The sequence below is a fragment of the Sycon ciliatum genome, chromosome 6 (assembly GCF_964019385.1).
Source record: "Sycon ciliatum chromosome 6, ocSycCili1.1, whole genome shotgun sequence".
In the NCBI taxonomy this organism is placed as follows: Eukaryota; Metazoa; Porifera; class Calcarea; order Leucosolenida; family Sycettidae; genus Sycon; species Sycon ciliatum.
The window spans coordinates 35,990,983-36,015,982 of record NC_088648.1 but is presented as its reverse complement, the minus strand read 5'-3'; the positions used below and the strand labels follow the sequence as shown (position 1 = coordinate 36,015,982).

Here is a 25,000-nt window from a genome sequence, read left to right as displayed (position 1 = left end):
GATTGCTGCTGCTTCACTTCGAACTGCTGTTTGGTGTCGAGATGTCTTTTCAGCGCCGTCGTTGAGTAGCCTTTGTAAGAATAGACCGTTTTGCAAAGATTGCAAGTAGCCCTGGTCTTCGCTGCATTGCGGGAGAAAACTTCCAAACGACTGAGCATAACTTTCACTCGAATGGAGAGGTGACCGAAGCATATCCTGCGACAGGTCAGCAGATGCGGAACAAGACATCAGTAGGTCCACCAAAGCTGCAACGACAACTGAAACAACTCAAGTGTCGTGCAGGCATACAGTCACCGTAACTGCGAGTGATTTTCACTTTGCGCAGGACTGGACTCTAGATCGACCAGGGAGTCGTAAAATATTTTACGACTCCCCAGTCGACATGTACTGCCATGTGTACGGAGTACGGTGTACGGTGTTCGTTAGTGCAAACGAGCTGGCCGCACAAACGAGCCGAGTTTCTGACGAGCGAGCTAACGAGTATCCAGTGAGATCGTTTCAACACTAATCACAACCCACCACAAACACACAGCAATCACAACCCACCACAAACACACAGCCATCACAACCCACCACAAACACACAGCAATCACAACCCACCACAAACACACAGCAATCACAACCCACCACAAACACACAGCAATCACAACCCACCACAAAACACACAGCAATCACAACCCACCACAAAAACACAGCAATCACAACCCACCCCAAACACACAGCAATCACAACCCACCACAAAACACACAGCAATCACAACCCACCACAAAAACACAGCAATCACAACCCACCACAAACACACAGCAATCACAACCCACCACAAACACACAGCAATCACAACCCACCACAAAACACACAGCAATCACAACCCACCACAAAAACACAGCAATCACAACCCACCACAAAAACACAGCAATCACAACCCACCACAAAAACACAGCAATCACAACCCACCACAAAAACACAGCAATCACAACCCACCACAAACACAGAGTAAACACAACCCACCACAAAAACACCGCAATCACAACCCACCACAAAAACACAGCAATCACAACCCACCACAAAACACACAGCAATCACAACCCATCACAAAACACACAGCAATCACAACCCACCACAAAAACACAGCAATCACAACCCACCACAAAAACACAGCAATCACAACCCACCACAAACACAGAGTAAACACAACCCACCACAAACACACAGCAATCACAACCCACCACAAAAACACAGCAATCACAACCCACCACAAACACACAGCAATCACAACCCACAACAAACACACAGCAATCACAACCCACCACAAAACACACAGCAATCACAACCCACCACAAAAACACAGCAATCACAACCCACCACAAAAACACAGCAATCACAACCCACCACAAAAACACAGCAATCACAACCCACCACAAAAACACAGCAATCACAACCCACCACAAACACAGAGTAAACACAACCCACCACAAAAACACAGCAATCACAACCCACCACAAACACACAGCAATCACAACCCACCACAAAACACACAGCAATCACAACCCACCACAAAACACACAGCAATCACAACCCACCACAAACACACAGCAATCACAACCCACCACAAACACACAGCAATCACAACCCACCACAAACACACAGCAATCACAACCCACCACAAAAACACAGCAATCACAACCCACCACAAACACACAGCAATCACAACCCACCACAAACACACAGCAATCACAACCCACCACAAAACACACAGCAATCACAACCCACCACAAACACACAGCAATCACAACCCACCACAAACACACAGCAATCACAACCCACCACAAAAACACAGCAATCACAACCCACCACAAACACACAGCAATCACAACCCACCACAAACACACAGCAAACACAATTCACCACAAACACATAGTAAACACAGCATTACTATTCAACACTAGCAGTTCACATGCATGGGGGGGGGGGGGGGAATCATGCCCTCTGCTCAGACTGACGGGAGGACAAGCTGATAGACTCCATGATCAGAATGGACCTTATGATCACTACCCTGTTAGCTGCAAGTTACAACCGGAGTGACAATCACACAAGGTCACTGTATGAGTATACGAGGTGGTGATTATGAGTGTATGCCGAGTGACTCACTTTGCCAAGAAAGCAGCACACTGAGTGTGGATGTCATCTTGCGACAGTCTACCATACAGTGATGTGCTACTAGCTGGCTGAAAATCTGCAGTATACACGTGCACACACGTACACACGCATACACGCACGAACACACACACACACACACACACACACACACACGCGTACACACACACGTACACACACACGTACACACACACACACGTACACACACAAACGTACACACACGTACACACAAACGTGTCACTATAGCAGTACAAGTCACTATAGACTTACAAGTCACTATAGCAGTACAAGTCACTATAGAAGTACAAGTCACTATAGACTTACAAGTCACTATAGAAATGTGTGGTCACTCATCAGTACAAACCACTGTAGAAGTACAAGCCACTGACTGGTGTATGGTCAGACTGAAGGAACAATGCCACTGACTGGTGTATGGTCAGACTGAGGGAACAAAGCCACTGACTGTTGTATGGTCAGACTGAAGGAACAATGCCACTGACTGGTGTACGGTCAGACTGAAGGAACAAAGCCACTGACTGGTGTATGGTCAGACTGAAGGAACAAAGCCACTGACTGGTGTATGGTCAGACTGAAGGAACAAAGCCACTGACTGGTGCATGGTCAGACTGAAGGAACAAAGCCACTGACTGGTGTATGGTCAGACTGAAGGAACAAAGCCACTGACTGGTGTATGGTCAGACTGAAGGAACAAAGCCACTGACTGGTGTATGGTCAGACTGAAGGAACAAAGCCACTGACTGGTGTATGGTCAGACTGAAGGAACAAAGCCACTGACTGGTATATGGTCAGACTGAAGGAACAAAGCCACTGACTGGTGTATGGTCAGACTGAAGGAACAAAGCCACTGACTGGTGTATGGTCAGACTGAAGGAACAAAGCCACTGACTGGTGTATGGTCAGACTGAAGGAACAAAGCCACTGACTGGTGCATGGTCAGACTGAAGGAACAAAGCCACTGACTGGTGTATGGTCAGACTGAAGGAACAAAGCCACTGACTGGTGCATGGTCAGACTGAAGGAACAAAGCCACTGACTGGTGTATGGTCAGACTGAAGGAACAAAGCCACTGACTGGTGTATGGTCAGACTGAAGGAACAAAGCCACTTTCCCTGTAACTACTACTTCTACTACTATTTTCCAAAGAAGCCTAGCAAGTGGGGCGTAAAGGTGTTGGCTGCAGTTGTGCATGCATCTACTGCACATCTGTGAGGCATCTTCAGAGCTGGGCGCGCGTACACATGCACAAACACACATGCACAAACACCCATGCACAAACACACATGCACGTACACACATGCACAAACACACATGCACGTACACACATGCACAAACACACATGCACGTACACACCTTCACAAACACACACAGAGAAACCCGTTTGTAAAAAGTGTACCTTGCAGAGATGCTGGAAGAAATCTTGACCAATAACCAAGATGTAGGTCACCAAGCGACACTGCGGGATGCCACACAAGAACAACAGCGACAGCAGCAGCAGCAGCACCACCACCACCAGCAGCAGCAGCAGCAGCACCACCACCAGCAGCATCAGCAGCACCACCACCAGCAGCAGCAGCAGCAGCAGCAGAAGTATAAGCAACAACGAAAACACACAAAGAGAGTACAGATAGTGGAGTCAAATGTTGGAGCTCATGTTCTATAAGTTTATCATAGTAACCCATCCCAGGCGTGTAACGCCGTATCGCAAAATTCACAAGCAAAACAGCTAGTGGTCGTACCGTGTCCGCAAAACGCCCACAAGATAAAAGTATCGCAAAGTACCCGCGAAAAGCGGCGTTCACTGTCCATTCAATGCATGTGTCGATGCATGGACTGGACTTGTACACATACCGGGTAGGTCCTTCATACATGATTGTACATTACCGGTATTGTAACATGCTGTCAAAATCGAAAAACATGTTAACTACCAAGCAAGGCTTCTGTATATTACCGGTATGTAGGTCTTGAACATAATTGTACATGTAGCCATTGTTTGTTGGAACCTTTGCAAGCCGTAAAACAGCAGCGGGAGCATAAGGGGAGGGGGGGGGGGAGCTGAGTTAGACTTAGAGTCCTGTTGTGAGCACACGAGTGCATTAGTGCATTGTCTGCAAATGCACATGTGGCATGGTGCAGTGTGAAGAAGGGAGTAGTAAATACCGGTGTTGTACTGCTCCCTGGTGTGAAATGACTACACTGTCCTCACTGGTGTGAAATGACTACACTGTCCTCCCTGGTGTCAAGTGACTATGCGGTTTCGTTCCAACTTGCTGCTCCCTGCCATTCGAGGAAAGGAAGAATGTTTGTTTGCAAGTCCAGATGCCGGAGTGTAACAGGAAGCATACTAGTTCCAATCGACACTACAAATCAAACTCACTCCTTCTGGACTAACCAAGAACTGAGGGGAAACCCTCGTCGTGGTCAGCTTCATATTTTCAGAATAAAATTAATGCAGGGAGTCGTATTCGACTCCCTGCTGTATTCAGAGTACGGTGTAAGAGGTAGAATAAGGATGTGTAGTTGGATGGCAAATGAAGTGTGTTCCTAAAGGTGGATAGAATAGTGTGCAGAGTACTAGCTGTTCATGATACAGACCACCATACAGAGCATGCATACATGCGGAAGGAGTGTAAATAATTACAACGAAATGAGAATGGATAGCCAACGGGAATGGGAAAAGCAGTCTCTAAGACCATTCCCGTCACACAGAGCCTCCAGCAAATGTTTGCAAGAAGCAGCCAATACAGTCAACTTTGCGCATAACGACACCCGACGGGGCATCAGAAAAATGTGTCATTATTCGCGAATTGTCGCTATATCCGCAGTCGTTATTAGCGAATTGTCGCTATATCCGCAGTCGTTATTAGCGAATTGTCGCTATATCCACAGTCGTTACAAGCAATTGGCGCAATATCCGCAGTCGTAATTAGCGAATTGTCGCTATATCCGCAGTCGTTATTAGCGAATTGTCGCTATATCCGCAGTCGTTATTAGCGAATTGTCGCTATATCCGCAGTCGTTATTAGCGAATTGTCGCTATATCCGCAGTCGTTATTAGCGAATTGTCGCTATATCCGCAGTCGTTATTAGCGAATTGTCGCTATATCCGCAGTCGTTATTAGCGAATTGTCGCTATATCCGCAGTCGTTATTAGCGAATTGTCGCTATATCCGCAGTCGTTATTAGCGAATTGTCGCTATATCCTCAGTCGTTATTAGCGAATTGTCGTTATATCCTCAGTCGTTATTAGCGAATTGTCGCTATATCCGCAGTCGTTATTAGCGAATTGTCGCTATATCCGCAGTCGTTATTAGCGAATTGTCCCTATATCCGCAGTCGTTATTAGCGAATTGTCGCTATATCCGCAGTCGTTATTAGCGAATTGTCGCAATATCCGCAGTCGTTATTAGCGAATTGTCGCTATATCCGCAGTCGTTATTAGCGAATTGTCGCTATATCCGCAGTCGTTATTAGCGAATTGTCCCTATATCCGCAGTCGTTATTAGCGAATTGTCGCTATATCCGCAGTCGTTATTAGCGAATTGTCGCTATATCCGCAGTCGTTATTAGCGAATTGTCGCTATATCCGCAGTCGTTATTAGCGAATTGTCGCTATATCCGCAGTCGTTATTAGCGAATTGTCGCTATATCCGCAGTCGTTATTAGCGAATTGTCGCTATATCCGCAGTCGTTATTAGCGAATTGTCGCTATATCCGCAGTCGTTATTAGCGAATTGTCGCTATATCCGCAGTCGTTATTAGCGAATTGTCGCTATATCCGCAGTCGTTATTAGCGAATTGTCGTTATATCCGCAGTCGTTATTAGCGAATTGTCGCTATATCCGCAGTCGTTATTAGCGAATTGTCGCTATATCCGCAGTCGTTATTAGCGAATTGTCGCTATATCCGCAGTCGTGATTAGCAAATTGTCGCTATATCCGCAGTCGTTATTAGCGAATTGTCGCTATATCCGCAGTCGTTATTAGCGAATTGTCGCTATATCCGCAGTCGTTATTAGCGAATTGTCCCTATATCCGCAGTCGTTATTAGCGAATTGTCGCTATATCCGCAGTCGTTATGAGCGAATTGTCGCTATATCCGCAGTCGTTATTAGCGAATTGTCGCTATATCCGCAGTCGTTATCAGCGAATTGTCGCTATATCCGCAGACGTTATTAGCGAATTGTCGTTACATCCGCAGTCGTTATTAGCGAATTGTCGCTATATCCGCAGTCGTTATTAGCGAATTGTCGCTATATCCGCAGTCCTTATTAGCGAATTGTCGCTATATCCGCAGTCGTTATTAGCGAATTGTCGCTGTATCCGCAGTCGTTATTAGCGAATTGTCGCTATATCCGCAGTCGTTATTAGCGAATTGTCGCTATATCCGCAGTCGTTATTAGCGAATTGTCGCTATATCCGCAGTCGTTATTAGCGAATTGTCGCTATATCCGCAGTCGTTATTAGCGAATTGTCGCTATATCCGCAGTCGTTATTAGCGAATTGTCGCTATATCCGCAGTCGTAATTAGCGAATTGTCGCTATATCCGCAGTCGTTATTAGCGAATTGTCGCTATATCCGCAGTCGTTATTAGCGAATTGTCGCTATATCCGCAGTCGTTATTAGCGAATTGTCCCTATATCCGCAGTCGTTATTAGCGAATTGTCGCTATATCCGCAGTCGTTATTAGCGAATTGTCGCTATATCCGCAGTCGTTATTAGCGAATTGTCGCTATATCCGCAGTCGTTATTAGCGAATTGTCGCTATATCCGCAGTCGTTATTAGCGAATTGTCGTTATATCCGCAGTCGTTATTAGCGAATTGTCGCTATATCCGCAGTCGTTATTAGCGAATTGTCGCTATATCCGCAGTCGTTATTAGCGAATTGTCGCTATATCCGCAGTCGTTATTAGCGAATTGTCGTTATATCCGCAGTCGTTATTAGCGAATTGTCGCTATATCCGCAGTCGTTATTAGCGAATTGTCGCTATATCCGCAGTCGTTATTAGCGAAGTTGACAGTAGTACATGTAGTTCCAGATCAAAGGAGAATCATGAAGTCTGCTGAATCAGACTCGTTGAATACTCGTAAGAAGCACCATAGGCTTGATGCCTGCCTAAAGCCTGATCTAAATCTCCAATATCTACCTAGTTCCAAGTGCAGTTTACCGCAAACATCCCAATGAGCTGGCTGAGCCAATATCCTTGGCTGCAAAATTGAAAATAGAGTGAATTTTGTACACTATGTCGTGTCACATGATCTACCAAAGTAGACACTGAACAGTGTTACGCTACGCCCCTGCCTTCCCTGAAGTACTGCCCCCCCCCCCCCCCAGTAAAGACCCCTGACACACTCCCCCCCCCCAACCCCTCAGAGTATTCACCCCCTGAAGTATTGACACCCCCCCCCCCCCCCCCCCTGCAGGCAGATTCTTGATGTGGTATGTACAGAGCTGCAGTCTCATCAAACTCAAGCAACCTACTGGGAGGATAACAAACAAGGTTCTGCACCAAAACACCAAAACACCTTCACTTGTCACAGTTGAATCATTGACGGGACATACTCAGTTGGAGTTTTCTCCACACCAAAGAAGTCAGGATACTGGAATTTACAGATCTTAAACGTGAGAGAGAGAGAGAGAGAGAGAGAGAGAGAGAGAGAGAGAGAGAGAGAGAGAGAGAGAGAGAGAGAGAGAGAGAGAGAGAGAGAGAGAGAGAGAGAGGGAGAGGGAGAGGGAGAGGGAGAGGGAGAGGGAGAGGGAGAGGGAGAGGGAGAGGGAGAGGGAGAGGGAGAGGGAGAGAGAGAGAGAGAGAGAGAGAGAGAGAGAGAGAGAGAGAGAGAGAGAGAGAGAGAGAGAGAGAGAGAGAGAGAGAGAGAGAGAGAGAGAGAGAGAGAGAGAGAGAGAGAGAGACATTAGACCATCATACCTGATTCCATGGCAAGATCAACAACATGGTTGTTTGCTGACAAGGATGAAGACGGCGATGAAAACATCAAATAGACTTGCTGTAATGTGGTACGGATAAGCTGCATCAAACGGCAAGCTAGCTCCTTGAAACTAAGACCTACACAGAAAATCACACACACACACACAGTGAAACTATAAAGAAAGAACGGTATGTATTATAACCAAAGAAAATCAAAACTGAATTTCACACACATACTCACACACATGCACACATACTCAAACACATGCACACACATGCACAGATGACCTCTGGTCAATGCGTGTGTAAGCATGTGCTGTCCTGTGTGCTCGTATTGCAAATGTACAGGTGTGAATACACGCCATTACGCACATAGCTAAAACCAGTCACAGCTCAAGCACATGTAGAGTGCTGCTCAATGAAATCTCACCGCGTGAGTCAAGTTTTCCCTCTACACCAGTTCACCATCCCAGTATTTGCAGGTCTATGGCTGCGCAGCGGCCGGCATGGCATTGACTTGCTTGATAGGATGCAAACACTGGGTTGTTCACTGATGCGGGGCACAAAGCTGCCGACTCACACGATCGGATCTCATCGAGCAACACTGTATGTACCACATTGAGCACAGTTGTCACTCTACTCTCAGCTTGGCTCGCAGATCATGCCAAACTGACCCCCTCCTCCTACACACACACACCACCATAGGGTCAGGGTTCCTGGCCCGTGTGACCCGGTTCTGAGGCCGTTTCTGCACGCCCCCCCCCCCCCCCCTCCCTAACACACCATTGTGGGGTCAGAGTTCCTGGCCCAGTCGACCCGGTTATGAAGGGTCCCCGGTATGGATGATCCGGTTCTGAAGCCATTCCTGCTCTCCAGGGCCAGCAGTAGAGCACACACACACTGACCATGGGAGCCCAGAAACAGCTTGGGGATATGTTGTTGCAAGGTAAAGTAACTACTCAAGTTTCATGCCAATGACAATCTTGTGGGAACTGGCAACAGCACAAGATTGACAGAGACATGAACCTCTGAGCAGCAACTTATTCCAAGTGGTGCATTATCTTCCATGTATGGAATCAGTGTCCAGAGTGCATTACACACTGGTGTAGCAGCTATACCCACTGTTCTACACACATACAGTCATACATACAGTCATACATACAGTCATACAGTCATACAGTCATACAGTCATACAGTAGGTAGTATTGTATAAGAATCAGCACTCACCTTGCTCATCACTGAACAATGACTCAACAGCAGCCTGCACGTACACGTACACACGAAAACAAAATTGGGAAGAAACATAAACAAACATGCACACACACACATGCATGCACGCATGCACGCACACACGCACACACGCACACACGCACACACGCACACACACACACACACACCAGGCCCGTAGCAGCCCCATTTTGGTTGGTCCGGCAAGATCCGACTTCGATGCTCCCCCCGAGCCCACACTCATACATATGCCGGTACATGTACAAAATGTACATGATTGTACTTCGAAGCAGAGAGCCCTACACATACACAACGCTGAGCCTGGGAAACATTGGCCGCCATCCTACTTGCGTCAATGACCACTCAGGGCCATATTGAAGTGTCACAGCAAGCCAGCATTATGATAAGATGACTCTCACAAACGATATTCAGCATCGATTAACTCTTTTCATCAATATCTCAATCAATATCTGTATTGATGTGTGATGAGAACTCTCAGCTACTTTTTTTTTGAATGAGTCAAACGTCATGCACAGTTTCTGTGCCCGTGTCACCTCCCGGTATGTGTAGGGCTCCCTGCTTCGAAGCACATACATTGTATCAAGAGTACATAACCCCCCCCCCCCCCCCCCCGTGTACTCTTGATTGTACATGTACATGCATGTAATCGTGACAATGCAGAGTGACATAGGGCGAGAAAAGGAAGAAGGACGTTCGGCATGAGTCAGGAAAAAGGGCATCAGCATGTTGTGTCCGTCCAAACAGAACTTGTTGAAGCCTATGCAACCGTATTTAAATGCATGTGATAAAAGAACCAGAATGGACCTTTGGAGGAGGAGAAAGGATATTGCAATGGAAAATCTTTGGTGCAATCTCTATCTAGAAAGAATTGGAGGAAGAAAAGAATCAATACAATCATTTCAGGAAGTACAGAGTAGGAACATTCACGGGCATGACTGTCCACATGATCTTCAGCAGGGTCATACTCCTGATGACATGTAACCTTTGTTTGTTTGAAGTTTTATTTTACATCGCAAACCAAACGGGCATTGATGCCCAATATCATGATGGCGATAGAATAAAAAGTGTGGCTCAATAAAGCTTCACTTGCGAAAATGAGAAAACAGTCAAAAGGAAGTATTTGTACCGGTAATTACAAGTCAAGTTCGAACGAAGTAACAATCAGGGAGAAATAGGAAGATGAGGACCTATGCCAGAGGGAGGTCCTATTCGGCCATATTAACCGTAGAAAAACACTTTCAGCAATCTTTTAAACGGGGTTGGACGACGAGCGGACGTGTTTGTAGGTCTACATGTACTACCGGCACTACTATGTACTACCTCTATGCTACTTATTGCACACACCCTCATCAATGGTACCGGGTGGACATCCTGAGCTGCTCACATCTGTGAGGTTCCGTTTTTTTTTTTTTTTTCCCGTTTGCATAAGCCTGATCTTTGTAAGCAGAAGAAACATGTAGTTGCGTTAAAATTGTTTTCGTAGGTGCACAGCATGGTTGTTTGTCTCACTACACATTTTTCGCGTTATAATTAGTTTCTCACCCGCCGTTGCACTTAGCTCTCACTTCACTTCTATTGTCTCACCTTCCCTCATTCTATTTTGGCACTGTATTTTGTTCTCGTAACACATCATTGAATGTATATTTATTTTAATCATTGTTCAGCATGGTTACTCTTCAGTCACGACTTTCCACTGATGAATGTGACAAGAAAATTAATTCTGGTAAACTTTCATGACTTCGTTGTAGTGTGGCGATGACTGCAGGATTTGTTCTCTTTATTGCTTTTTTTTTTTTTTTTTTGGTCGAATATTGGTCCGGCAGCTGCCGGACCTGCCGGACCGCCTGCTACGGCCCTGCACACACACACACACACACACACACACACACACACACACACACACACACACACACACACACACACACACACACACACACACACACACACCTGGTCCTGGTCCTGGTAAACACTGCCATTACGGTCACGTGTCCCCTCGCGGGGCTCACAACATGGAAAAGGACGCGCGACGGCAGAAAGTCGGCAGTCTGCCGAGAGATCAGGGACCATGTTCAATCGGCACGACGAGAGAGCCATCTTCGGCAGCTATGGATTTGGAATCCACGAGTAGAGCGGCAGCACCGGCCACAGGCCCCGCAGTGGGCCTTGCAGCATGAGAGGGCGAGCCGCACACGCGGCGGCGGAGGAGTCGCCTGAGCAGCAATGGTAGACACCGCCGCCCGGCACGGAGCCCGAGACGATGTCGCAGAGAGCATCCGGGAGTTGGGGCACTTGTGGACCGCCAAACCTCCGGCACTGCGGAACCAGCGCTCGCAGGAAGAACATTGTCTGCTACCTCTCTGTTCTGATACAGGTTGGCGGCGCTCATCGAGGCATTTATGACGAGGCAAACCACTCCTGGAGAAGAGACGGCCACACTCGGCACAAGGTATCCGCAGGGGCTCACAAACGGGTTCGGGCGGGGGCAGAACATTGCAAGCGGCCCGCCATTCCCGTCTATCCTGGGCCAAGTCATACCATTCGTCGATGCCCAACGCCGCCAGATCCCTCCGCTCAGCATCGCGCCACCTTTTCCTCGGGCCGCACATTCGACGGACAGGATGTAGGGTGCCAAACAGTAGTTGACGCGGGGCACGCTCCTCATGCATTCGCGCAACATGCCCAAGCCACTCCATGCGGCGCAATGTCAGCAGGCTGGGGATGTCACGGGGCTGACGCGGATTCCACCGCTCCAGAACATCAACCCTGGTCAGTCGTTCGTCCCAGACATTCCGCTGGCTGATACCCATCACGGAACAGATGCAGCGCAGATGGAAAGAGCACAGTGCATCAAGGTCGGGCTTCAACGGCACCCAACACTCAGCACAGTACAGAAGCAGAGACAACACGCATGCCCCGTACACAAGCCGCTTCGTAGCAAGTGAGAGGTTGCTGTCAGTGAAAACCGGCTGGCGCAGGGCTCCAAATGCACGTGATGCACCGGCAATGCGCGAGCTGATATCTGGGGTGGATCGGCCATTCGTGTGGAGGAGAGAGCCAAGGTAACGGAAACTATCTACACACTCGACCACCTCACCCGCCACGTCCAGGGGCAGCCGGTCTGCTTCCGCGAGTCCATATCCAGCAGCCATCACCTTTGTCTTGTCCAGGTTGACTGTCAAGCCGAAAGAATACGCTACAAGTATGAATTGGTCAAGGGCCCGCTGTGCACCATCATGAGTGGAAGCCAGCAGAGCAGAGACATCTGCAAATTGACACTCGCGATGGACCTTGCTCTTGTCTGTTGACTTCCGACTGAATAGGAGACTGCCCCCAGTGATCGGATAGTTACGATGCCGACACTCTCCTCGTCGTCGCCACCTCGGAGTCCTTCGCGAGGCCCTGCAAGCCCGCGAGTGGAGCAAACTACCGCACGAAGGCGACGACCTGGAACGACTCTGAGCATTGGCTCATGGAATGTTCGCTCTCTTGTGGAGAGTGATGGACCAGTTCAGACGGCAGCCGTGAGAGGAATTGTTTCCGACGATAAGAAAATCTTTCAAATAGTTGAACATCTTGAAAATTTGAAAATGTACATCGCCGGTCTTCAGGAAACGCATTGGTTTGGCTGTGAGCAGTACAGAGTCACACACACACACACACACACACACACACACACACACACACACACCTTGGACCTTGGACCTTGGACACCCATCGCGTAGCGATGATGGCTCAGACGCGGCAGTGGGGGGCGTGCCTCTTCAGGTCCCCAATGCGGCCAAAGGGACGGCCACATGCGCAACGGAACTCTTTCGGTCCGGGTGGAGGAGGCTGCTGACGACACAACCGCTTCCAGGTTGGGCGATCCTGGGCTTGATGGAACCATTCTCCCTCTCCGATCTGTGCCGCAGCTCATCGCTTCTTCGGACCGTGGCGGGGGCGAGTGGCATATAACTCGCCAAATACCATCTGCTGCGGAGTGCGGTGTTCCTCCATACGGGCAATGTGCCCCAGCCAGCGCAGACGATGCTGTCGGAGCAAATCGGAGATGTCAAGAGACATGCCAAATCGCCTGCCCAATTCTGCCGATGTGAGCCTGTCCTCCCACTGCTGGATCCGCGATACACCGAGGATAGACCGAATACAGGAGCGATGGAAGACGGTCAGCCGATGGACGTGGGTAGCCTTCACAGCCCATGTCTCTGCACCGTAGAACAGAGTGCTCAGGACAAAAGCGCGATATACCATGCACTTAATGCCGATGGATAAACCCCGGCACCGGAAAATCGGGGCCAGGAGGCAACCAAACACACGAGATGCCTTGGCCAAGCGGGAGGTGATCTCCACGTCCAGTGACCCATCGCAACTCACCACACTACCGAGGTAAGTAAAGCCGGAGACCATCTCCACAACCCCACCACCATCGAGGACGACATCAGGTTGTAGGTCCCCCGGGCCGACTGCTATGGCCTTTGTCTTCGCGATGCTGACAGTGAGACCCCACTGAGAGGCACAGGCGATGAACTCGTTTGCCAGGGTCTCCAGATGTTCTCTTGATGTGGTGTATACAGCGGCATCATCAGCGAACTGGGACTCGGTAACTTGGTACGTGTTCAGTCGCGCCTTGGTTGTTCGATCCCCAACAAGCTTCCGGCCAGGGCGTGAGCGCAGGGACACGCCGGGAACAGAAGAGCGGGAACGCCAAGACGACATTACGGCAGCAAAATACAGATTGAATAGGGTGGGGGCAAGAGTACAGCCTTGGCGAAGACCATTGTTAACATATATGTCCTCCGTCAAGCGACCAGATATACGAACCCGAGCCCTCATGCCGACATGTAGGGACCGAATCAAGCTGAGAAGGGTAGGTGGAATACCGAGCTTCCCGAGGACAAGCCACAACGCCTCACGAGGTATGCTGTCATAAGCCTTCTTCAGGTCGACAAATATGACATACAGTGGCGTATCATGTTCGATGGCCTTCTCGATTAGCTGGCGCGCCACAAACACCATGTCGACGCACCCACGTCCCTTCCTAAAACCGCACTGTGACTCAGGCAGCACATCCTCGGACAGTTCCTGAAGGCGATCCTGGATAACCCGTGCAAACAGCTTACCGACTACATCCAACAGGCTGATGCCTCGCCAATTGTCACATGACCGTAGGTCGCCTTTCTTCGGTATGGGTACAATCTCAGCGTCGCGCCACTCAGAAACAACGGAGCCACCTGCCCAAATCCGGGAAATCAGAGAATGAATACGCCGGTGGAGAGCAAGACCGCCACCCAGCACCAATTCCGGCACAATACCTGACGAGCCACCAGCCGTGCCCCTACTCATCCTCCGCATTGCAGCCATCACCTCCTCAAATGTCGGGGCCATGTCAAGTTCATGACGCGGCTCAGCAGTAGGCATGTTATCAATGACATGCATACTAAACTGACTAGCAATGTTGAGCACTCTGTCGAAGTGTGCATGCCAACGCGTAACAAGACTTTCCGGGCTGTCAGTAAGGTGTCCGTCTCCATCATAAACCGCCGAGGGTGTGACCGTACGCCTGCCATCATCCACTCGCTGCAATTTTCGGATGCATTTCCACCTCACACAGCCATCCCTTTGAGCACGCTCAGCATCACCGACCACCTCACGGATCCATTGTTCCTTTGCACCACGCACCGCCCTCGCAACCGACCGCTGGGCTGATCTAAATCCGGAACGTGTCGTTTGATTGCCTGCCGACAACATTCGTTCATGGGCACGTCGCTTCGCCTCAATAAGTGGCTCCAATGCTGCCCTATTCTCCAGAAACCAGTCTGGTTGCCGCCGCCGACCATGGCCCAGTGTTCTCTCCGCCACGCTGGTGATGTCATCACGAAGGGAATTCCAGGTCTCTTCAACACTCTGGCCACCACCGACCACGCCACCACAGGCTGCCTCCATTGACTCTCGGTACTGCAGTAACGTATCAGGCTCACGCAGGCGATGGGTGGCATACGACCTCCGCTTAGGGACAGTGGATCTACGTTGGACGAAGTCCAGGACAAGCTTGGCCCGAACCATGTAGTGGTCAGTCCAGCACAGTGCGCCGCGGACAACACCAACGTCCTTACAGTAGCAGCAATGAGCTGTACGCATGATGACATAATCAATGAGATGCACTTGGCGAGTGGCTGGATGAGTCCATGTTCCACGCTTACTTCGTCCCTTCTTGTACCATGTATTCATTACTGACAATTGATTAGCTGCACAGAATGACAACAGCTCCTCACCAGCCCGATTGCAATTTCCAAGGCCAAATTGGCCCAAGACACAACCCCACATCCACTCATCCCCTGGCATGCCATCGATACGACTCACAGCGCTGTCTGCATAGTCAGTGCTGGACCCGACGCGCGCGTTCAAATCCCCAAGCAGCACAAGAACATCTCTGGATGGGATACTGTCCACAACTCGTTGCAAGTCATCGAAAAACTTGCGTCTTACGTTCGGTGGGGCTTTACTCGTTGGAGCATAAACATTGACGATAGAGACATAGAAATCTGCGTGTCGCTTACCTCCAACAGGGAGTTTATCACCTCGCTTGGCGACAAGAAGACGAGCAGTGACAATACGCGAACTGACGGCGCTCCACTGCTCCCCTCCGCTCTTCCACATCTCGGTCACGGTGGAATTCATCAAAATTCCAACTCCCTCGTTCCGGCGGCCGGGCTCACTCCCCAAAGGCAAAGGCCTCCCAGAGTGTAACAACGTACCGCTCCCAGCAGGCCAGACGTCGCTTCCAAACCATTTCGTCTCCTGAATACCAGCAACGTCCACGCCGAACCTGCCGAGTTCCTCCACAAGAAAATCCAGTTTCCTGTCGACGGCGGTATCCGAGACATTTTTATTTTTACGGCATATTTTGGCATCACCAGCGTCCTCCACCAAGGACCGAACGTTCCATGTCGCAGTGACCAGTGTCCCCTTCGCCTTCGTCTTCCCCGTCCTCCTCGTTGTGACCATAATTCATTCAAATTCAAAAAACTACAAATTCCCCAAACCACTTCGTCTGACTAGTGCAATGCGTACAACAAACCTCCCGACAGCTCGCAAGGCTGTCAGGACGGGCCACAGCAGCCAAGGCCTGGTCTCCACCATACGGCACTTGGCTGCCAAGTGTGGCTAATCCATCATTGAGACAGAGCTCAAAAAGAGCAAACTGCCTCCTCCAACAACAAGCTGCACACACACACACACACACACACACACACACACACACACACACACACACACACACACACACACGTACACACACACACACACACACACACACACACACACTACTACTACTACTATGTACAACTGCCACAAAATGGCCACGTCGCTCCCAGAAGCGGGAGACAACAGCGAGAAAGGAAAAAGAAACAAGGAGAGTAATTGAGGTGAAAGGAGACCGTTCTACACACAGCTAGTGTTTCTGTCTTCGGTGGCGGGTGAGGTCCTGTGGGCGGGAGAATCGTTCGCTACATAGGCTGCATTGAATGGGCAGATTAGTCCTCTGGTCCTTTCGCAGTCGTTTGCCTCGAGTACAATTATGGCGGTTAAAATCAGCCTGACTCTTCATGCAGCGATCACAGGTCGAGCAATGGTGCTGGCAGCAGTCCAAATTCAGGCTGCATCTCGTTGAAACAGCTGGTATTTCGTCCGATGTCTGACGCTCCACACAACGATGAACTGCAAAACCGCCAGCGCTTTGAAACCAGCGGTCACAAACTCCACAGTGACGGGCCCCAGGCTGCTGGGCAACAGGTAAGGACCGTACAGCTGAGCACTTGTGACGGTGAATCCCACGAGCAGTGAATGATCGGTTGCAAACCTTGCAGGTGACTTTGTTGTTGTTGCACTCCACGAGATCATCCGGAGTCTTTGCAATTGCCTCGCGCCATGCTGGGCGATCCTGAGCCAAAGTGAGCCAATTCACTATGCCACCGAAACGAAGATCACGTGCGACGAGGTCTTTCCATCGCAGTCGTGGCCCACAGGCTGGGCGTCGATCTGAGAAGAAGCAAAACAGTATCAGCTTCGGAAGCTACACACACACACACATACACACACACACACATACACACACACACACACACACACACGGAAACATATGCATACCCACACCAGCCCAAAAAGCAACACGCTGAGCTGAGATTAAACACCTGACATGCTCCGGCCTGAGCTCACCACAACTACTGAACAACATGTGAAGGGGGGGGGGGGGGCAATGGAGGGTCAATGGAGGGTGGATGGAGGGTGCATGGAGGGCCAATGGAGGTTGGATGGAGGGCCAAGGGAGGGTCAATGGAGGGCCAATGGAAGGTCAGACTACTACTAACCATGCGTGCTTGAAGAAATTCGTGAAACACTTCTGACAACGAAGAGTTTTCAATCAACAAGACTGCAGCCAGCGACTCCTCCACTTTCTGCAGATAATAACAGAAGAAAAACAACAGAGCAACATGCAAGAATTCTGAATGTCCTGCACAATGGAGGATGCGACTGTGCGTTACAGTATGTAGCAACAGCACACCTTTCAAAATGGAGGGAAAGCCCCACTCTTGACATCTGGGCCTCAACCAGCGAAACCAGCCCTTAGGGTCAACATTTTCAAAATTCCTTTTTGGTTAGAAATTTGTTGAACCACATCTACTGAAGGCCCTCAGCCAAGAAAAAGTTCAATATTCCGATTATAAACGGGTGTATACTCCAATATACAATATGTACTCCAAATTGGTGCAATGTATGTATACAATGTATGTGTACAATGAATATTCAGCATTCGAAGGTGGGTGGGCAGCTTGCATACTTTTGAAATAGTGAAGTAAGCAGCTATAATGACAAAGAATAGCTGATGAGTGCGGAGAAATGATCGACATGATCGCAGCTGCATCCTGCGTGGAGTCGTTCCGCAATCTCGTCTTCCATTTCTTCCTCCGCAGCTGAAGACACGACGTCGCTACCGTCACTACTGACACTAGCCCCAGACTCAGAATTTATCTCAGGTGACGACTCCTCATCTTCCGACTCTGACGAGTCATCGGCCACCTTGAGCCACATCGCAGCAGGAGATGACGGCTGCGATTCCGCCTCGCTGTCGACATCGATGTCGGAACCAAAGAAAGTTTCATCCTCATTTTGAACTTCAGCGGCTACTTCAGCATCCACTCCCCACCAGGCTCGAGCTAGCTGTAGACAATGACTGCCGTGTGTGCTCTGCGAACAGCTCTGGCGTCCGCAGCCATCGCAACAAGATCAAGGAACACTGGGTCGCCACTCGACACCACTTCAACTTCAAAATAAATAATTACTTCAAGCAAGGAGTTCAAGAAGTCGTCGCGCTGTTTGCAGCGCGATCAAAAAATCGTTGAACGTCACAAATCGACCTTTTTCTCGAAAAAATTACGAAATCTCTAAGGGTCGTTTTCGCTGATTGCGGCTCATCTGTGTAGACGATGGCTGGGGCTGAACTGACAGACATGAGAGGAAAAACACACACTGTACAACTTATCTTGAGAGGTTGACTGGGATCTTGTAAAACTAATCGACTGGCCTGTCACACACACACGCACACACGCACACATGCACCCACACACACACACGGACGCACGCATGCACCCCCACACATACACACGCACGCATGCACACACGTACACATGCACACACACACACACATGCAATACGCATATGCATTGGAACGCAATGTGACATAACTTCCAGCATATACACAAATTGAACAATGTGCCATTGACACTAATTTTCCAAAGGATCATCATATGTGGCACTGCAAAGCATGCAAAGTGTCGCAGAAATATATGCAGAAAAAGGCAGGTGCAGCAGCTATTTACAAGACTGAAGTACATGTGACACATTGAAGGAGACGGGAGTACAAACATCATCAAGTCCTCAATGTCCTTACCTGTAGGACTAAAGTTGGGAAATGACTGATGGCTGCACGCTGTCTTGGCAGGATAGGGAAACTCTTCTGCAAAAAGAGAATAACGATAATAATGATACAAACAACAAAACAAACACTAATGCGGTGCAGTCTAAACTAGTCCATGATACAAACAACAAAACAAACACTAATGCGGTGCAGTCTAAAGTTCTAGGGCCGAAACGATTGCCCATTTTGCCTTAACGATTAACCAATAACACTAACGATCGATTTATTGGTTTTACCGATTTTCCGAACAAGTTTTATACGTGTCATGTTGGACATCAGTAGACAGCAAAAACAATTAAATTTGTTCAACTATATACAGGTACGTATGGGTGAAAGATCCACACAGGCCCCAAAAAGACCAAAATGAAATTTGCAAAGTGATATGAGCAGTGTTCCTCTGCCATTAAACATCAACGATCAGTCGTCCGTCATCTACAATGGAGAAGGGTCGACTGGAATCGACAATCCAGTCGATGATCGACTCCGTCAACATGCCTGAGCGCCTGCTGTCGCACGTTCGCAAGTTATCTGTGCCGAAGAACGACGCGACGGGCTTCATATCCAGCACTGTTCGTCGCATTGTCACTGCGCTCAACATTGCTGGTAGTCGCCGTTGTTGTCGACTGGGTTGCTGATCCTTTCCCTACCGCAGCGGCGTACTGGTCTTTATGAGCAGAAATCAGGTGCTGGAACAAGTTGGTTGTGCCGCTTTGACGGACGAACTCGCGGCTGCACGAATTGCATCTCGCTACGCTATCAGCTTCCTCGAAATATGCCCACGCTGGCGATCTCTTGGTCAGATTAACTTTCGCTTTTCCAGGCGGCAGCATTGTCACTGCTCTCCTCGCCAAAAAATCAAAACTAACTAAGTTTTTGACAAGAACTGAACAAATTAGAAGGACGGCAGCCACACTCACAGTTTCGCTACAACCTAACAGTAATGAAGCTTTCCGGTTGTTACATTTTCCGGCTACGCTGACTAGTGCAGTGAATGTAGTGACTATGTACGACTACCCAAAAAGGATCAAGCGTGCGGACCTACGGCTTCATGCACGTCTACTTCGACGTTCATGTACTTGTGCGCATGACGCGCGTGCATGATGCCATGCATGGTCTGCATGCACTGACGTCATGACCGCTCTCGCACTGTACAGTCATAATCGTTATCGATCATAACGATTATCGATTTCATCCATAACGAGTGATATACGAGTAATCGGTATAATCGTTTCGGCCCTAGACTCTAAACTAGTCCATGATACAAGTACTTGTGTATGTGTACGTACGTATGTGTATGTATGTGTACGTATGTGTACGTATGTATGTATGTAAGGTACGTTCGGACCTGATTGGACATTTTTATTTCCATTGCTATCAGGTCCGGCCTCATTTCCTCTGTGCTGCGCTGACGAGTCCACAAAGGACGAAACAGTTCTGTCCGCAGATTGAGTATGTGTACGTATATGTATGTATGTGTATGTATGTGTACGTATGTGTATGTATGTATGTATGTATGTAAACTCGGAGGGAGTTGATGATCGGTTAAAACCGTGAAACTCAGAGTTACAGAAGAAACGCTTTTCGTCCCTCTCAAGTGTATGTATGTATGTATGTATGTATGTATGTATGTATGTGTACGTGTCCCATACAAGCAAAGGCAGGAGACAACTGACTGCACACAACGACTGAACGTACAGAACAACTGAATGTACAGAACAACTGAATGTACAGAACAACTGAATGTACAGAACAGCTGAATGTACAGAACAACTGAATGCACTGGGGAACTGAATGTACAGAACAACTGAATGTACAGAACAACTGAATGTACAGAACAACTGAATGTACAGAAAAAAACTCAAAGTATGTATGCTACACGTCTGGCATTACAATCAAAATCAGCTTGAGAGTTTGCACAACTAATGAGTGTGAGAGCTGGCATGCCAAAATGTGGGTGTGAGTTTGCACATAAAATGAGAGAGTTCGTATGCCAAATGAGAGCAGGAGTACCGGTATGCCAAATGAGAGTGAGAATTAGTACACCACATGAGAGCATGACGGTTTGTACGCCACATGAGAGTATGACGGTTTGTACGCCACATGAGAGTATGACGGTTTGTACACCACATGAGAGTATGACGGTTTGTACGCCAAATGAGAGCATGACGGTTTGTATGCCACATGAGAGTATGACGGTTTGTACACCACATGAGAGTATGACGGTTTGTATGCCAAATGAGAGTGAGACGGTTTGTACGCCACATGAGAGCATGACGGTTTGTATGCCACATGAGAGCATGACGGTTTGTACGCCACATGAGAGCATGACGGTTTGTATGCCACATGAGAGCATGACGGTTTGTACGCCACATGAGAGTATGACGGTTTGTACCCAAATGAGAGCATGACGGTTTGTACGCCAAGAGTGAGAGTTGTATGCTTGCTCTAGAAAGCAGAAGTGACTGACAGGTTATCAACTGCAATGTGCCACAGAGGGTAACAGTACACTCGGACGTCTCTTATCCGGGCACCTTCGGACCGGGCACTGCCCGTATCTCAGGATAACTCATCTACCATGTATCATATCACTTTTTGAAGAAGTTTATTTGGAACGTATTGCACATGTTCAGGATACATAAGGAACCCATTGATAAAAATGTGTGGATTACATAGGTTGGCAGTGAAAAATAAGCACTTCCGAATACGGAAAAAGTTCAAAACCCCCAAATTCGAAGCATTTGTGCTATAGGAACTCAAGCTGAAGGTGCCCGGGAGAGAGACGTGCCCGTATCTGAGGCGTCCGGATAAGAGGCGTTTGAGTGTACTCCAATACTAGTACTAGTAGGATCTGCATAGTGTCCATACTACACACACACCACACACACATACACACACACACCACACACACACACATACCTGTCCTGTCCTGTAGAGTCACTGCCGCAAAAGGGTCACGTGATCCCATCACTGGGAAACTTGAGAAGAGAGAGAGAGAGGACACGACGCTCGATGACGCTCCAGGTGCACGGGTAGTCGCATCCGCTTGCCGCATATGCACACGTGCTGGAAGGCTGAGCGCTCCTCTGCTGTTGGTCTATGAGCCACCCTTGAACAGCGATGCCTTCCCCGTCCCCGGACACCGCGAAAGCAGCGACCACACCTGTCACAATGCGCGGCACAACATCCCTCCGCCGGTGCCGACGCTCCGGTAGTTCCAGGTGGCACTGCGGCATCCACCGTTGAGGCACACACATGCCGGACCAAGCCACCGCGGCTTCTCAGCCACCGCCCACACCGCCCGCACTGACTGGCGCCCCGCTGCTCAGACACAGGCCGCGCACGCTCCTCCAGACACTTATGCCGAGCCATGTCTCCTTTCCGTGCAAAATCCCGTCCGCATACCGTACATACCACTCGGGGCGGAGGCTCAGGCACATTGTCAGGCTCTTGGTAGGTGCTGCGCCACTCCGCGCGAGACTCACATGCAACATCATACCATGATGCCTCCACGCCACGGGCACGTAGATCTCTGACAGCGCAGTCCTTCCATCTGCGGCGTGGGCCATGTGCTGGGCGACGCTGCAAGAAGGAGCCAAACAGTACCTGTTTTGGGATGCGGTTGTCCGGCATCCGCGCCACATGCCCCAACCACTCCAACCGCCGATGTGCAATTTTGTCTTTAATCGTCTCGGAGTCTCCCCAGCGCACCAGCAGCTCTTCGTTGGTGATGTGTTCGTCCCACATCCGGCTTCGAGAGACCCCGAGGATGGATCGGATGCACCTCATGCTGAAGGTTGAGAGCTTCTGCAGGTCATGCTGAAGGGGCGTCCAGCACTCAGAGCCATACAACAGCAGGGACAGAACGCAAGCATTGAATACGCACCGCTTGGTGTGCATCAGCAGATGTGGATTGGAGAATACAGACCTCCGAAGAGCACCGCAGGCCCTGGAGGCTTGGGCAATCCTTGCGGCGATGTCCCGGGACGAACGGCAACCGCTGTCCACTACAGAACCGAGGTATTTGAAATGCGGTACGCATTCCACCTCCGCTTGACCAAGTTGGAGGGGAGCGCGGTCAGTAAGCGTGATGCCGGGGCCAACAACTACAAACTGAGTCTTCGTTGCACTGATGGTCAAGCCGAATCCCGACGCCACCTCGTGAAGACAGCACAATGCTGCCCCCGCTCCAGACCGAGTCGTAGCGAATAAACAAGAGTCGTCAGCAAACTGGGAATCTGTTAGGCAATGGTGTTGGTCGTCACGGCGGGGTTTACGGTATAAATCGCTGCTGTATGCTGAGCGGAGCTCGAAGCCAACCCCGTCAACTCTCCTGACGCGGTGTTGCCACTGGGTCATCACGGCCCACATAAAGATATTAAAAAGGACCGGCGCCATAGAGCACCCCTGGCGAAGACCATTGCCAATGCTGAACGGGTCTGATAATATGTTGTTGAACTGCACCGATGCTGACATGGGGTCGTGGAACGACCGGATGATGTTGATAAGCTTTTCTGGTACTCCCGCACGGCCGAGGACCTGCCACAGACACCCCCTGGGCACTGAATCATAGGCCTTCTTCAGGTCGATAAACACAAAAAAACCCTTGGCCTGATGTTCGATTGACTTTTCCATGAGCTGTCGGACGGTGAAGATCATGTCAGAGCAGCCACGCCCTCGCCGGAACCCGCACTGGGACTCAGGGAGAAATTCCTCCGCGAATACCTGCAGCCTTCTCTGAAGGACACTCGCCAAGACCTTGCCGACCACATCCAGCAACGCAATGCCCCGCCAATTGTCGCACTGCGACAAATCTCCCTTCTTTGGAATGGGGATGAGGGTAGCATCCGCCCACTCCCGCGGAACGCAGCCATCTCGCCACACATCTCCAAACAGCTCCATGAGCTTGTTGTTGAGCTCCTCGCCACCGAACTTTAGCAACTCTGGCTGTATCCTCGATGAACCAGCAGCGGTGCCATTGCGAAGTCGAGAAATGGCCTTGGAGATCTCATGCATGGTTGGTGGTTCCTCAAGGCTCGACACTACAGGTCGCTGCTCAACGCAAGCCATGATATCGGGGTTGTACGAGCTCTCTGGGTTCAGGACAGATGTGAAATGCCTCTGGAACCGCTTGCATTGATCCTCAGTCGACTGGCACAGGTTTCCATTCTCGTCCTTAATGGCGGAAGTCTTGCACGGAGTTAATCCCTCACATGCAGCGTGGATAGCATGAACGCATTTCCAGACGACTGCCCCGTTGAAGCGCGCCTCTGTTGCCTCCTGTGCCTTATTCAAAATCCAAGCCTCTTTGGCATTTACAACGGCTGCGCGCGCTTGCGATCGAGCAGCCCCGAAGCTGGCCCAATACGTGTCGCCCCTCTGCTGACCGTGGGCAAGCCACTCCGCGTAGCACTCATTGCGGGCGCGCAGAAGGGGCTGTATGGTTGCAGAGTTGTCATCATACCAGTCGGCCTGACGGCGTTCGCTCGGGCCCAATACATCAGCGGCTGTGGCGACCACGGTATTGCGCACATGGGTCCACTTCTCCCCAACGCTACCATCGCTGCTCCAGCAATCTCGCAATCCAGTAGATAAAGCGGCACGATACTTGTCCGCGGTGGTCACGCAGCGCGGGGGGCGACGTCCCACATCGTTGACGTCTTGTAACGTGGATGCGCAGGAATC

At 49.7% G+C, this 25,000-nt stretch overlaps 2 protein-coding genes across 2 annotated transcripts in view; both read right to left on the bottom strand.

Moving 5' to 3' along the window:
* The window catches only part of LOC135819967 (conserved oligomeric Golgi complex subunit 1-like), a gene marked incomplete at its 3' end in the record, with an annotated part of 59,051 nt that overhangs the window by 17,779 nt on the left and 16,272 nt on the right, over positions 1 to 25,000 (bottom strand). The window contains 6 exon segments of the mRNA XM_065333267.1: positions 2,149 to 2,233; positions 3,569 to 3,628; positions 8,101 to 8,238; positions 9,328 to 9,361; positions 17,712 to 18,925; positions 19,292 to 19,357. Of these exon segments, the coding sequence (XP_065189339.1) occupies positions 2,149 to 2,233; positions 3,569 to 3,628; positions 8,101 to 8,238; positions 9,328 to 9,361; positions 17,712 to 17,714 (320 nt within the window).
* Positions 18,205 to 25,000, bottom strand: part of LOC135820293 (uncharacterized) — an 11,827-nt gene continuing 5,031 nt past the window's right edge. Inside the window, exons 5-6 of the mRNA XM_065333610.1 lie at positions 23,202 to 25,000; positions 18,205 to 18,466 (exon numbers count right to left, since the gene is read on the bottom strand). The exon at positions 23,202 to 25,000 is cut by the window's right edge and continues 1,008 nt beyond it. Coding sequence (XP_065189682.1) covers positions 18,205 to 18,466; positions 23,202 to 25,000 — 2,061 coding nt within the window. The remainder of the gene's footprint in view (positions 18,467 to 23,201) is intronic.